At 33.0% G+C, this 16,126-nt stretch overlaps 1 protein-coding gene across 3 annotated transcripts in view; it reads left to right on the top strand.

Annotated features, from left to right (window-relative positions):
• LOC106457653 (kinesin light chain-like) overlaps nucleotides 1-16,126 on the top strand; it is a 72,863-nt gene that overhangs the window by 41,102 nt on the left and 15,635 nt on the right. For all 3 annotated transcript variants that reach the window (XM_022383651.1, XM_013917088.2, XM_022383652.1), the window contains exons 5-10: nucleotides 1,472-1,700; nucleotides 4,668-4,755; nucleotides 11,005-11,106; nucleotides 11,399-11,572; nucleotides 12,489-12,588; nucleotides 13,499-13,616. In XM_022383651.1, the coding sequence (XP_022239359.1) occupies nucleotides 1,472-1,700; nucleotides 4,668-4,755; nucleotides 11,005-11,106; nucleotides 11,399-11,572; nucleotides 12,489-12,588; nucleotides 13,499-13,616 (811 nt within the window). The remainder of the gene's footprint in view (nucleotides 1-1,471; nucleotides 1,701-4,667; nucleotides 4,756-11,004; nucleotides 11,107-11,398; nucleotides 11,573-12,488; nucleotides 12,589-13,498; nucleotides 13,617-16,126) is intronic.

Raw genomic sequence — 16,126 nt, 5'->3', positions numbered from 1 at the left:
TAAGAAAAGTTTCAGTCTTATCATAATAAATGTTATATACATTTAGGACATTTGAAGATATACAATACATAAAAAAAAGTCTTAATGACAAGTTTTACCATTTAGAGCAGTTGCCATGAATACAAAATTGGTCACTTATTACTTTTATTATTTGTGAACTGCCTAGAAGGACAAATATCTCTTCATTCATCAAAAGTTTTTTTTCTTACAATTAGTATTACACATATGATGTAGCAGACACCAGCTGTCCAGGTTAATTGAATTAGAAAACATTTTGTTGTCTGCCGTTCCATTTCATTTTCTTCTGGTTTTATTTTTCTCTGTATTAGCACTACATTTCCACTCAAGACTGGTATTTTGTTCACACTTACACAGCCCTAAGTAACTGGTACTTTCTTATAGAATCTTTTCAACCAAATTATAAACTCAAGTTTCTTCAGTACTCTGGGTTTCTAGAAATGGAGATATATAATGATTAAAGGTTTCAGAGTTAATATTTGAGGACGTGACAACTTTCTTTAAGGATAGTTAATATTCTAGGCTTTTTCTTAGAGTGAAAAATTTCAAGGAACTAACCCTACACTGCAAGAGACTAAACATACATCTCTTATTGTAACTTTACAAACAAAAATCAGATTGATGAAGATCATCAAACAAACTTTGGAACACTTACATCTCAAAAGTTTTCAAAAGTGACATCTTGTACACACATAAAAAAACATTAAAAACTTCCTGGTTCATAAAATTGATTAGTTTTAGTATGTTAGTGATTTGCCTATAGACACAAGGATCATGTATGATATTATTACATCAGTAGGTTTAGATTGAAATTTGGGTATACAAGCATAACGTTTCATTTACATTTAGAAGGAGTTAAATTTTTAGTATTTCAGGGATTGAAAGCCTGTATGTAGCAAAACATTTTTTCAAACAATGACAAAATTTTTCTTATAAAGAGAGAAGATACAAAACTGTAGTTTTCAAACATTTAACAAGAAGATGTTGCATATAAAATCTCCCTTTTTTGTGAACAGCTGTAATTTAGTGTGAAACTTGCATTATTGGTGACTTAACATTCAACTGATCCTTGTGTTTGGTTGTGGTAATTGTAGTTGTATTAAAAAGTATTAGGTGTAACAGTAAGGTGAACTGTACCATATGTTAGTTATTTAATAATTTATGTATTAAATATACTTCAAAAAACTGTTGGGGTAAGCATAGAGCAAGAAGATATGGCTGCTTGTTTTTTGTATAAAATGTTTATTTTAAATTTGTCAGGATAACTAAGAGTATAAGCATTATTATAGTTTATTTTATTTTATTTTTTTGAATTTCAGTCTTAAGTTTTGCTTCTTGAATTTACAATTGGATTTTTGTATACCAGGTCAGGACAGGCTTCAGTTATATCTGTTGTTACTGTATGTTTACAGTTGATTCAGCTTTTTTTCTTAATGAACTGTTTATTTTTTAGTTTTATCACCTACTCCACCAGGACAAATGGCAGCTGCTGCAAATGCAGGTTATGAAATTCCTGCAAGACTGCGTACCTTACATAACCTTGTGATCCAGTATGCTTCTCAAGGTCGTTATGAAGTGGCTGTTCCCCTTTGTAAACAAGCATTAGAGGACCTGGAAAAAACAAGTGGGCATGACCATCCTGATGTAGCTACAATGCTCAATATTTTAGCTCTTGTCTATAGGTAATAATTTTATGGTATCAGTTTTATTGTTGTTCTTTGTATACTTTCATTCAACAACACTCAATTTAATGACACTTGTATATGTTATCTTTCTTGTGTTATTGTTATTCCTTTCTACAATATTCATTGTGACAACTTTTGAGTTTATGTATCAATCTTATGCTATCATTCTTGTCATGATTTCTTGTATTAACCAGTGCTCACATGATTTACTATAAGTGACAACTAGTTAAATGGTTCATAAAGGGGATGGAAATGCTTGAAAAAGCATGAATTTATCTTGTCTAAGCACAGAATTGCACTAAATTCATTGATTGGAGTGTTGTATTAAAACCCACAATTTAGTTAAATATAAAAGCACAGTACATAATAATATTAATACAGTACAATGTAACAACATCAAGGTTATTTAAATAGTTACAGATACAAGAAATATACAACACTCAAATGTATTCACTGAAAATGTCTTTGATAAAGAAAAACAATTTTTTTTTCTAGTACAAATATTTAAACTTCTTTTTGATTCACTGAATACACATTCACTGCCAATAATTTTTCCTTAACATTTGAGTTACTTCCAGGAGAGAACCTGACACAATTTTGTAAAATTTCAAAGAGCAATCACACTGCCATACTTCTTCTGAGTGGCTATTAGTAATGTGATCCTGTCTGCCTTTCACTTAACTATATGGGAATGAAGTGGTTAACCAGTTACAAGAAAGTATGAAAATTGTGTGTGTAGCCCACTTTGCAATGCCATCATGTTAATATGTTAATCATGTTAATTGAAATAATAGTTTTTTATATTAAAAGATAAATGAAGAGAAATAAAACTGATTTAAAAAACATATCTTAACTCGTTTTTTTATGGTGACCCTTTTCTGCGTATGTCACAAAATTTTATTTAGTTGCATGTAAAATTTAATTAAGCTATTTTATAATCAGTGTTTGTCAATGAAATCAACATTAAAATTTATATAGTTCTAAGTTTTAATTCCTTTATTTCAAAAGAAACCTTAAAGAAAAATTCTTAAAGTTTTGTTTTATTCTCTTGTGCTCTGCAAGTTCAGAAAATCTTCAGTTTGTGTCTTTGTAATTTTAACAGTTTTTGACTCAAGCTAACCTTCTATTTATAAAATGAATCTAAGTTAATTGCTCTGTTTACACATTCTTCTTTCAAGTTCCATAGAGCACTTTGTACACTTAGAGTTGTGATTTCTCAGCCAATTATACTTAATTGAGCTTGTTGTTTATAACCAATAGAAAGAGTGCTTTTTGAGGTTTATTCCCTTAACTCTTATTTTAAAATTGGTGCAAAGAATTATATAGAGAACTAGTCAAACTGTTCTTAGCATTGTTGCTGCTTTGTCCCTGCCATTTTAGCATTATTTCTCACCTAGAAATATGTTAGTTAGACAGACAGTTGCATTGTATTTAGGTTTTAGTTGTACATTTTATTTAATTATGTGTAATTTATGTTTTAAGATGCATATTTGAAAGGTTTGATAATTTTTTTATATAAGCCAGTACCTGCTTGGTTTACAGGGGAAAGTGTAATATGTGAACACCACCACGTTCTGCTGAGAGCTAAAGTTTCTTAGCCCACTACATAGTAATATTGGAAATGATGTCCATTGACATGTGTTGTGATAAATAATTGTGCTAAAGAACAGGAAAGGATAATAAATTATATGTGAAAATGTAAAAGACATACAAAGAAGTTGTTTTAAGATTATTTTGTGAAATATTAAATATGTACATTATTCCTATGTCTTAATTTTAAACATGTCATTGTAATGTACTATAGACTATACAGTACAAGTTGATGATAATAGTTACAGTTAGTAATATCATAGAGACGATGAAAAAAAAAAATATAATCATTTAACTTAAAAAAATCTTTTGATATTCACTTTGCAGGTTGTAGGGGTTATGCAAATGAAATTTGAAATCTATAAGTTGGAAAAAAGTATTTTTTACACTTGTGTGTGTGTTTTAAACTTAAATTTTGTCCAAGATGCTACTCCTAAAGATTTCACCAAATTTGATAGAGATCGTACAGTTATGTTATATAGTGTTAAACCTGTGTATATTTAAGGTCAAATTATCAGGTATTTTTCAGGTATGCTTATGGGACAGATGTGTGTTGGTTGATCTGATAGTGGCATGGAAAAATGCTTTATTAGCATGGATTTGCAAAGTTGTAGAAACCGTTTAGCTAATACTATTCTTATTGTGGTTTCTTGTCCAATCAAGTGTTGCAATACTCATCCATATGTCTAGGTCAAAAGTCTTTGATATTATTCTCGTTATCCTGGAGTTTCAGTATCCAATATCAGGACAACTGTGTATAGCTAATAATTTTATCTTTCTTGTTGTGGTTTCTTGTTCCACAATACCCTTTATTATGACAGTTGTCTAAAGGTAAGTTTCTAGCTTAACTCATTTATTGTAGTTTATTTTATAACTTACAGTACTTGTTATCAGGAAACTGGTATTAATCATTTTGGATTTCTTTGGAGAATTCTCAGTATTTTCCCCACTTGTTTATAGGTTTTATATTTTTCCTTTTATGGTTCCTTGGATTACTCATTTATACACTATCCAATATTTGGCTCTTATGTTTTGGTACATATATCATTTTTTTTTTTTTCTTGTATAATCCTGTTAAGTATTGTGATGGACTTTGCTAAAATACTTCTTTAAAAAATCAAAGCAATGACGATAACAGATTTAAAAAATATGCTATGTTGATTGAAACAGTGTGCTGAGTAAATAGTTAGTTGAAATAATGAATCAAGTCACACACAGTTAAAACTAATTGTGTAAAACAATGAATCTATAATTTTTATAATAAATTATGTGGAACACAACCAAGTCTATTAGAAATTGAATTGAAACTTTTAATCAAATCACATTGATTTATGGTTACTTGTGTTAAAACTTCATGAACTTGTACATTTACAGGGATCAGAACAAGTACAAAGAGGCAGCAAATCTATTAAATGATGCTCTGGCCATCAGAGAGAAAACGCTGGGAGAGAATCATCCTGCAGTAAGTAAATTTGGAAGATAATATTGTCATTAACATACTATTTTGACCAATGTAGTTTCTTTCACTTATTTGGAGTAAATGTAATTTTATAATAATATTACATTAAATAATTACACTTAAGTTTAAATACAGACAAATGTTTCAATCTTTGTTGGGGTAATTTTACATATTGGAATTCTTGTGAGTCGTAGCAAAAAACACAGCATGTAATAATTTTTTATTTTAATCGAATTATAATAAAAGCTAGTAAAGAATTAATGTTTCTGATACAATATCTTATCTCCACTCACAAAACAGCTTTCCTCAATTTGTACTGCCCTCTATGTGTTAAAATTTTTGGCCTCTACTAGCCTTTATACTCCCACTAACTTCCATGTGTTTTTCCATGTGGTGTTAGCTGTATTGTAGCATGCAAATAAGTATGTGACAACTGTTCATCAACAGGAGTATGACACACCCTCCTATTTTTGCCCAGAATTTGTGTTCTGGAGTCAGCATGCCGAGCCCCCCATGCATGCCTGACGCTCATGCTTTCTTGACTCTTTGAAATTGAAAGTGGAATCCTCCAATTTGCATACTTCCCACTCCTTTCTAGCCACTTGTTTGTCACAATCTTCTTCTGCTTTTGTTCCTGTATCCTAACCAAATCCTTCATCTTCCTTACCTCTTCCTTTCTCACAGGTTGCACCTTCACAGTGTACTATTGTTCACTGCCAGCCTGCATGACACCAATGGTATAGGTGACTATACTGTGGGTTCAGGTCCATTAGGGGCCAGTCTATTTCTTTTTGTGAATGTTTAGGAGTGATTTACCTCTGACCCTTGGGTTCTTTGGGTCTTATCAGAAAGACTCCTTTCATTTCCTTTCTCCACCAACCTTGTTCCTTTTTCCTGTTCCTTTCTCCCCTCCTGGGGATCTTTGTCCAGCTTTCATCTTTCTGTAGTGGCTCAAGATCTTCTCTTCTAGGATGCTACAGAACCAGTAGTTCCTACTTTTCCTGGTTTCTATTTCTGTCCAAGACAACTGGGAATTTGCATCCTGTTATCAATCTCTCCTATTCGATTTGCTGTTTGGAAGTTCCTCAGTTTGGGCTTTTACTCCAGGTTATTGGATGACGAAGTTTGACATTTCAGATGCTTACCTCCATATCCCCCATTTCCCCAGCATCCCATTGTTATATTTGCTTCATCTACAGGGACTGTATATATTTGTTCTGGGTTCTCCCTTTTGGGCTGGCCTTGGCTCCCTACATTTTTTATCAAGTGATCAAAGTCTTCCTCTGACTTCTTCATTTCCATGAAGACATGGATGACTGGCTACTTCTAGCTCTGTGGCTTTCTGCCTCTTCCATCAACATGCAGTTTCTTCTTAAGGAAGCTGTGTGGGTGGGTGGGCTTGTCAAGGTGGAGAAGTTCATTCTCACACCAACTCAATACCTAGTTCATCTTGTTGTATTTTTCAATCCCATCTCAGTTGGGCCCAGCCTTCTCCCCCTCTGACTGCATTCCATGGAGCTTATGATTTGAAAGTTGCAATCCTCACCTTTTCTTCCTGTGGAGAGGATCTTTCTCTTTTGGGGACTTAGGCTTCCTTAGAGGCTCTTATTCTCCTTGACTATGCTCACATGTAGTCTCTTCAGTGGGTCCTTCAAGATCAGTGGAACTTTACCAGAGATCCCCTGAATTATCCAGTATCCCTTCCTCCATACTGATTTTGCCTGGTGGCTGGGCAGGAACAACATATTGGCTGATGTCCCTCTTTTTCTGCCATGACTAGAATTACATCTTTTTACAGATGCTTTGTTCTTTTCATCTCTATTGTCCTCCTACATCTACTCCCTTGCCATATTGGGATCTAAACATGGTCCTCCATGCCATTTCCCTACTTCCATTTGAAACTTTGGCTTTCTGACGTCTATATTATTATCACCTATCCTTGAAAACCTTTTTCCTCCTATTGTTAGCTTGTGGATGTCAAAGGTTGGATGCATTTGCCATGAATGCATCTGTAATAACTGTAACTTTGTCCTCCTTTATCCTGATTGTACCTTCCTACCTAAAGCCTTTGCTGCATGTGAAGGTAATGTTGCCTTCACTCCTATTTTCCTTCCTTCCATTTCCCATATTTATTCCCATTCTGATCCTGACTGTCTCCTGTGTCCAGTCAGGTTTCTATGGTGTTATGTAGCTCACATCTCTCCTTTCCATGGTTCCTGTTCTAGATTGTTTATACACTGGAATCCTTCAATATCTTCTGACCTTTCTCATATTACCCTGACTGGTTGGGTTCAACAATACATCTATAGCCTATTTCTCCTTGTCTCCTGACCTCTTTTCCATGTCTTCACTCATCAGATTCATCGCCTAACAATATCTTTGGCTAGCGCTGGGATGGTGGACCATGAAGGCTTCCTCTTGAGTATGTTCAATTTCACTCAGTTGATAGTAGGGTGGTGACTATCTTCCTACTGCAGTTCTGATGTACAATTCCAGATGCTGTACAGTGTGGACTGGATTTTTCCATTACATTAGTATATGCAGTTTACCCCTCTGACTGGGAACCCTACTTCCTACCACTGGCAGGAAGTTGGTTCCTTAGTGACTAGTGCTGGTTGGAGCCAGACCAGTCAAAATACATCCTTATATGTGAGTGGGAGGGGTACAGGTGTTGGTCATGTTGGTTATGCACACATGATGGCTTGGGTTCTTGGAATGGAAATACTTCTTTCCTTCTGGTTTGTGGTTCCTCTTACTGTGGGCTGATTCATCCAATCTTGGTGCTGCTAGTTTTGGACTGGAGTTGACCTCCCACTTACAGTTTGACATGCTATAGCTACTCTACACCAATGGCACTTTTTCGGATGTGCCTCATTTTTCAACACATTCATTCATCTTGGGTGAAGAGTATACTTGGTTCAGAGGTGGTTCGCTGTCCCACGTGTGTGTTTCCTCTACATTGAGATATCACTCTCCTTGAGTCCTGTTGAGATGCTTTCTGGGGGAGACTCATCTACATAACTTTTACATTGGCCCCTCCATTGGGTCAATATGGAATTCTAGCTGTTTTGTGTGCTGAAGTAAATTATCATGCTGGAAGTTAACGTTTTCCTAAACCAAAAATATATTTCTGATAGTTACATACTTCTTCTCACACTTCCTACCCATTCTTCCCAATTCCAGTGTATTTGTTGTGTCTAATTTCCAAGTGAAGATTAGGTTCTACTGCATAGATTGAGTCAGCTGCACCAGGAGGGTTGTTGCATGCTTGTTTGCATGGTACAGTGCAGCTACACCATGTGGAAAGGGTAACATTTCAGTACATTTGCATGAATCTCTATCAGGTCCATAGTTATGTAAGATTGTTAAACTAAGTTTTGATTATGCAGTTATTTACTGGTTGATGGCCTAGTTCTTAATGCTGATTTTAACATTATAGACTTAGTGTATGGCTTATAAGTAGTAGGACCTGCATTACATTAAATTAGAAATTCCCAATAATATTTTTGATTTCCTGTTGGTTTTCTGTTTTTAAAGTGGAATGTGTTGTTTATTGTTCTGTTTTATTAAGTATTTGCTATGTCAACTAAATAGTAGGTGTTACTGTCTATAATGTGCACTGTATTTATGACATGTCCCATAGTATCAGAAAGATTGGATTTCACAGTAATATTTTTGATTTATTGTCAGATTGTAACAGTTTCCTCTTTGTGTGAACCTCTTGAGGAATAGAAAGTGCCATAAATAGTCACTATGAATTTTAATAGTCTGAAGTTTATTTAATATGTGTTAAAGAGTTTAATTTCTTATAGTAGGCTTATTTGTTTAGCAAATTCACAGACCTGCCTTTCTTATCCATCATAAAATTGTGAATTTCTCAAAACTCCCTTTGGACTGATTGCTGGTATTATAGTATTTAAAAGCTAAGTGTGTTTAACTTACAAGTTACTGCTACTAATTTTTTACTTGATTATGTAGAGGGATGTTTGCAACCTATGATAACAACTTGTATATTTAATCACCATGTTCCTAGCTATTGCCATGACCTGTGACTAAACAGGTTAAAAGGCCCTGACTCTTTTGCTGCAACTTAGCTGTGTTGCAGTTTATTTTGTAAACACAGGTAGCACCTGCAACTTACCCCTTCTACAGAGGTTATATTATAGGGCTTTCTGACAAACATCTCCTCTTTCTTGATTATAAAAGTGTACAAGGCATGAAATTTTAACATTTCAGAGAAAGGAATTTTTGTAGTTTTGAATTGTGTTAATAAAGTAGGAGAAGGCATTATTCTAGTAGGTAAAAAACAGGCTATTCAGTGGCCAGCTACCTGTTGCACACTGGGAGTAAAGATAAATAGCTTGTTATTGTAATTAACTTTAGAAGATAGCAGTCCATTACAGTTAAAGTTCTCCAAAAATGCACAACTAAATGGAAGACCATATGTTAAAAGCTGTACAAGTGGTATCTGGCACGTGACAAATGTCATCACAATGAACAAGACTTATGTCTGTAAAAACCTTGGCAAATTATTATCATACTTCCAGTGATATAGTGTATGAAAAGTGGTTGATTGTATGTTGCAAAACCACTGTGCTGTAAGAAACAACAAATATATTAATTTTATTTTTGTATGGAATGGATGATAATAAAGTATGATTTCCTGAAGACAAAGCATCCATCCACACACATATACGTCAGCATGCCAGTTTTTCTGCAAGGTGTAAGTACAAATGAAAATTCATGCTATACCTTTCATAGACTTGAACTCTTTGGCCTTTGGATTGCTTAAACAGACTCTTGGAAATTGTCCATGTAGTGTATGGTTGATGGACTTTGGAAAATGTAAAGAGAAAGGGAAAAGTATTCACCTCAATAACTTGTTCAAAAGTTTCCTGCTTTGGAAATTGTTCTGCAGAGCAATATTTCTTGGTCAGGACCATCACACAGAATGCAGTTGGTGGTGGAAGAAAGGGCTGTAAGGCCTAGGTGATCATCATCATATTGTTACCATAGGTAGTTTACCCTTCTGTATGTTATTTCCATTTATTTTAGTTCTAATTAAAATACTTGGTTGTTTTACATTCACAAACATCTCTAATAATTTACTTGCTCATTTTCTGTCAAGTATCTCTTCAATTTTTGAGTACAGTTTGTTCTTCTGCTTTTAATATGTAAGGCTTCTTTAAATTTTCCTGATTTTCAATTATTATTATTTTTTTAAGCATTTTGGTAATGATTCCAGTCCATGCTGTGGCCTATGTTCATGAGCATACCCTGCAGTATCTTAAAATGTTAGGCTTTACTATCTGGATAACATTCTTGTTTCTTTTAATTTATTGTTTCAGATGTCATCAATTATCTCTATATAGGAACCACCATAAGAGTAGAAATTTTCAATTTTTACTATTTCAGATAGCTAGATTTAAAGAACTTGGTAGATTTCAAGAGTTTCAAAATGTAGCATTTAAACTCAAACTCTTACATCTACTTAAATGAAACTTGGGACACAATTAAAGAACATTTATAGAAATTTGTATTAAAAACATAGGTATTTTTGTGTCTGTTCTTTATTACTGCAAGGTTCTATTGTATTATGTGAAACTTTTGCCAAGAAGTGGCTAGAAGAAAAGGCTTTAGCCAGCATTCTTCCAGCTATCAGTTGGGCAGACAAATTTAGTTTCTTAAGGAATATAGTTTAAGGAAACATTCTAAAATTTACCTCAAACTGTTCAAGTTGAGTGAACTATGTAGATTTTGGAAATATGCTGCTACAAAGCATATGTTTCATGTGTTTAAATAGCAACTAATGAAAATAACTATCTATAATTTATTATCAACCATTTACAAAACATTTAATAAGCCTTTCTTTGTGTGCAAATTTGCACGAATGGATTGAAAACTAGCAGGAACGTGAGATGTCTCTCACTAAGACACCGTTGGTACTTTAATGCACTAAATCTAACAAAACAAAAGAGAAAGTAAAGGATTATGTAACTGAGATAGAATGTCATTCTTTCCATAAGATATCTAAGTATGTGCCTTCCATTAAATAAGCTTAACTATGTTTACATACAAATGGCATATCTTGAGATAAAAATATTTCCAGTTTCTTATCTAACAATTCTTTTCTATTTCTATATGTTTCACAGTTTAGGTTTTTGCATGGTTTTTCAGTTATTTCATTTCATTTCCTAAATGTGTTACAGTTTGTATTCAATTATTTTGATGAATTTTTTGTACTATTTTCAGGTGGCAGCAACACTCAATAACCTAGCTGTATTATATGGAAAGCGAGGAAAATACAAAGATGCTGAACCTCTGTGTAAAAGAGCATTACAAATAAGAGAAAGGGCAAGCATCAATTTCAATTACTAGACTCTAGATTGTAAAGGAAATAAACTTAATACATGATATTTTAACTACATGTAACAATAAAATGTGGAATTTAATGATGGTTTTAAAAGGTTTTGACTGCAGTTATTTCTGTACATAGCTTTATTTATTAAGATAATTTTTACTTAGAGAAAAGAAATGTATGAAAGAAATTAGAAAAAAAAATCTATAAAAAGTCACTTTTCTTCCAAATTGGTCATATGTTACATACTTTGTATTAAAACAAAGCTGACAGTGTTGTTCTCTGCAGGTTTTAGGGAAGGATCATCCTGATGTAGCAAAGCAGTTAAACAATTTGGCTCTCCTTTGTCAGAACCAAGGAAAGTATGATGAAGTGGAGAGATATTATCAACGAGCTTTGTCAATTTATGAACTCACTCTTGGTTCTGATGATCCAAATGTAGCGAAGACAAAGAATAATCTCGTAAGTCTTAGTGCTCATGATTCTGATATAAATAACAAGTAATCTTACCTGAAATGTCACTGATTATTCAAATATAACAAAAACACAGAGTAATCTTGTAAATGTTAGTGCTTAAGATCCTGATGTGAATCATGAAAAGTGTTATCAGTTCTGTTGCTGATGGTCCAGATTAACAAATAGAAAACAATTATAAATGTTAGTATTTACTATCTAAGTAAATATATACGTATTTTAGATAATATAATTATATTTATAGTTTAGATTTAAAAAAATAATAATTAATTTAGTAATGTATCTCATGTTATTACCTCTGCCACAGAAGGTGGACAGAGGTTATATTTTCGCCCCTGTGTGTTTGTTTGTGTATTTGTAAGCAATATTTCTGAAAAATGGCTAAATGGCTTTGGACAAAAGTTGATATACATTTGGACTATGACCCAACTTAGAAGTGATTAGTTTTTGGAGGGTTGAGGTCAAAGATCAAGGTCACAAAAATCCAAAACAAATTCTGTTAACATGGGGACTGATTTTTTACACTATTTTTGCTTTATAACTCAGTCAAAAATGATCAGATTTTTATGAAACTTGGTGGACACGAGTACAATATTATTCCTCATTATTCTGCCAAAAATGGTCCGTGTCCATTGATAATGACAGACATACGGACACATTTTTGTATATTTTTTCAGGGCCGAATTTGAGCAGCGCCACATGAAGGAGGTATGTGCTCTACTGAGTACCCATCTAGTTGAGAAGTGATTTTTTTTGGTGTCTAACTGATTTCTAAAAACAGTGTTATAAATTTCTGAGAATGAGTAAAAAACATTTTATTTTAGTGCATAAAAAATTGAATACTCAAGTTTATGTGATGAATATGCATTATTTTTGCTAAATCTCTATTATTTGTATGTTCAAGGCTTCAGCCTACTTAAAGGAAGGCAAATACAAGGAAGCAGAGATACTTTATAAACAAGTACTAACAAGAGCACATGAAAAAGAGTTTGGAAGCATCGGTGGTAAGTTACTACCACTAGGGATTTTATGTTTTGTTTCACTTTACATGTTTTTGTTTTCTACTACAGGTGTGTTATAATGAGGAGAAGGAATTTATAGTTTTGACAGCAGCAGTCTCAAAGTGTGATTTAAGTTGCTTCTCTTGAAATAGTCATTTTATGTTTTACTTTACACTTTTTTTGATTACTAGTTATTATAATGTGTGGAATAAGTTAATAGCCATGAATAATTTTATATTTAGTTTTACTCTATACCTTTTTTATAACACTGGTCACCATTAGGTGTTAAGCCTGAAGAATTTTATATTTAGTATTACTCTTTTTTTTTTATAACACTGGTCACCATTAGGTGTTAAGCCTGAAGAATTTTATGTTTAGTCTTTTTTACTCTGTACTTTTTTATAACACTGGACCATCATAAGGAGCTATGGTAAGCTTTTAAGTATGAAGAACTTTTATTTTATTGTATTTTATACTTATTGTTTTAAAAGTAGATCTCTACAGGTATAAAGGATTTTTGGACAAGAAGAAAAAAATGTTACTGTTAGAGCAATTTACTGATCCATTTTATGTAGAATAGAGAAAGCCTGTTTTGTTGTGTGGGAGAGAAAACTAAGTGAAAGGTAACTGTAAACAATTTACTATAAAAAATAATATAACTTGTACTATGTTTTATAGGAAAGAACTAACCAGTCTAGGAAGTTTTTGTAAACAATTTATTGTTGGAGATTATATATATATATTGAACTAAATGTGTGTTGTATAGGACAGATAAGCCAATCCACTAAATAACTTGGTACTGGAGATAATTAATATTTAACTGCCTGAATGTTGTATAGTAGAGGACATGTCATTTTGGCAAGTAGCTCTAGACACTTTAATGTTGGAGATAATATTGAACTATGTTGTATAGGAGAGAACAAGCCAATATGGCAAGTAGCAGAAGAAAGAGAGGAGAATAAAAGCAAATTAAAAGAAAATTTTCCATATCAGGAATATGGTGGTTGGCATAAAGCAGCAAAAGTTAACAGGTAAGTTAACCTAGTTAGGAATTCTAAGTGTACTAATAAAACCAAATATAGAACAGTAGCTATGATAACTTAATTATGAAGCTAACCTGCATGGAAATTCTAATTGTAATAACAAAATATAGATCAGTGGTACTAGGATTAAAGTTATCTAGAAATACAAACTGTAATAAACAAATGTAGTCAGTAGTCAGTAGTGGCAGGTAACTAAACCTGTCTAGAAATTCAAACTATAATAACCAAATGTACAGCAGTAGTAGCAGGTAACTAAACCTGTCTAGAAATTTAAACTATAATAACCAAATGTAGATCAGTAGTAGCAGGTAACTAAACCTGTCTAGAAATTCTAACTATAATAACCAAATGTACAGCAGTAGTAGCAGGTAACTAAACCTGTCTAGAAATTTTAACTATAATAACCAAATGTAGATCAGTAGTAGCAGGTAACTAAACCTGTCTAGAAATTCTAACTATAATAACCAAATGTAGATCAGTAGTAGCAGGTAACTAAACCTGTCTTGAAATTCTAACTATAATAACCAAATGTAGATCAGTAGTAGTAGGTAACTAAACCTGTCTAGAAATTCTAACTATAATAATACCAATTTTAGAAGTAGTTTTACTAAACTAATAGGTAAGTTAGTCTGTCTAGAAATTGTAATTATGTTGTCAAACATTAGAGAAGTAGTTATGATAAATGATACAGGTAAGATTGGAATTGTTACTTGTACAACGAGTTATGAAGCAAATCATTCTTTTTTGAGAACTTAAAGATAGAATTCTAGTGGGTCAGGTTATTGAAGAGTACCACAATAGTTATTGAAAGTATAACAGGTAAGTTTAAACTTTTTTTTATGGAGGTAGAGGGATTTGTGAATCTGAAGTTACATTACTTAGCTAGGTGATTTGAGACTAAAACAGTTGTGATAACATGTATACAGGTAAGTTACATTAAGCTTGAAACTGTTACTACAATAACAGTATTATATTAGTTGTGAAGACGTTTGATGCTTAAAACAATAATTGAACAAAGTATGATATACAAGTTAGCCTGTTTTGGAATTTTAAGTGTAGTGATGAAATATTAGTGTTTCAACAATTCAGTAGTTGTTGTTTCAGTTCGGGTAGTTTTGAATTTCCTAAGTATTTACACTGAGAACTGTCTGTTAAAAAATTAGAAACCCCATCATTTATTTGTTTTGTGGATTTCCCAGTATTTGATAATTAAACAAGTGGCAATATGTGTCTCATTTGACTATTACATCATTATACATTGTGTAAGCAGGCTGTTTGTTACCTCAGTTTTCATTAAGATGGGGAAGGTTGAGAATGTATCTGACTTTAAAAAAAAGAGGCATTACTGTTTGGACCTAATAAGCTGGAGCCTTAATAGTAAAAAACAATGAAACAGTGTAGGAAATCAAATACAATCATATCGTGAATTTGTACATTGTGGTAGTAATCTCGAAACAAATCTGCAAGCTGGGGAACTCTGAACAGAAAAAAAGTGCTCTGAAACAGAGATACACAGTAATTAGCAAGGGTTGTGAAGAACAGTAGGTGTTCAGTAGTATGATAATTGACAGATAATATCAACCTTGGACCAGGACTGCCTATTTCGATAAGAACAATGCACAGGAAACTGTCTGAAATTAATTTTGTCTTAGCTGTCAGCTGAAAGATATGCCTACATTGGTACAAAGACCATTTGGATTGGATTGTTGACCAACGGAAGTATATCATTTATTCAGATGAATTTTGATACATGCTATTCTGTACAGATGTGGTAATCAGAATTCATGACAGTTCCATGAAGCTCTAAGGTGTATTTTTATGGTAACAGCTGAATCTGTCTGAATAATTGCTTTACATCCTCTGGGATCAAATGTACTATCTTATGCTCCATTTATGCTTCAGAGTTATGGCATGGTTTATGATTGGTTTGCAGAACACAAGAAAGATTTCACTAGCAACCCCCAAACCCTAAATCTCAATCCATTTGAGAATCTGAGAGTCATACTGGGGCATGCATTTAAAGCACATTCTCTACTTTTATCCCTAAAGGATTTGGAGACAGTATTGCTTGATGAATGGGTGAAAATTGAAACGAGTAGATTCTCTGCCATGATGGATTCAGACTTAGATTAAATCATGTGGTGGTCCAACACACATGTAGAACAGGGTTTTTAATTTGTTTTTGGCCAGACTATGTAGTTTTGTTAAAAACAGTTGTTGCTGCAATATTGTTGCCATCTGGAGATATACACATATATATAAATATATACATATGTGTGTGTGTGTGTGTGTGTGTAATTTAGATTAAAACCAAATGTTTTGGTAGCATATTGTTGTTCATCTGTGTGTGTATGCTACTGTGTTTTAATAAGAGCCAGTTGTGGCTTAACACTTAGTGTGCCAAGCATATTCAGCCATAGGGCATTATAATTGTAACAGTCAATCTTGCTATATGGTGAAAAAGTAGCTAGCTACACAGATGGCAGGTGCTGCATACT

Source organism: Limulus polyphemus, unplaced genomic scaffold (genome assembly GCF_000517525.1).
Source record: "Limulus polyphemus unplaced genomic scaffold, Limulus_polyphemus-2.1.2 Scaffold357, whole genome shotgun sequence".
Lineage (NCBI taxonomy): Eukaryota > Metazoa > Arthropoda > Merostomata > Xiphosura > Limulidae > Limulus > Limulus polyphemus.
Note: the sequence above shows the minus strand (reverse complement) of the source record. Positions and strands in the feature narration are given on the sequence as shown.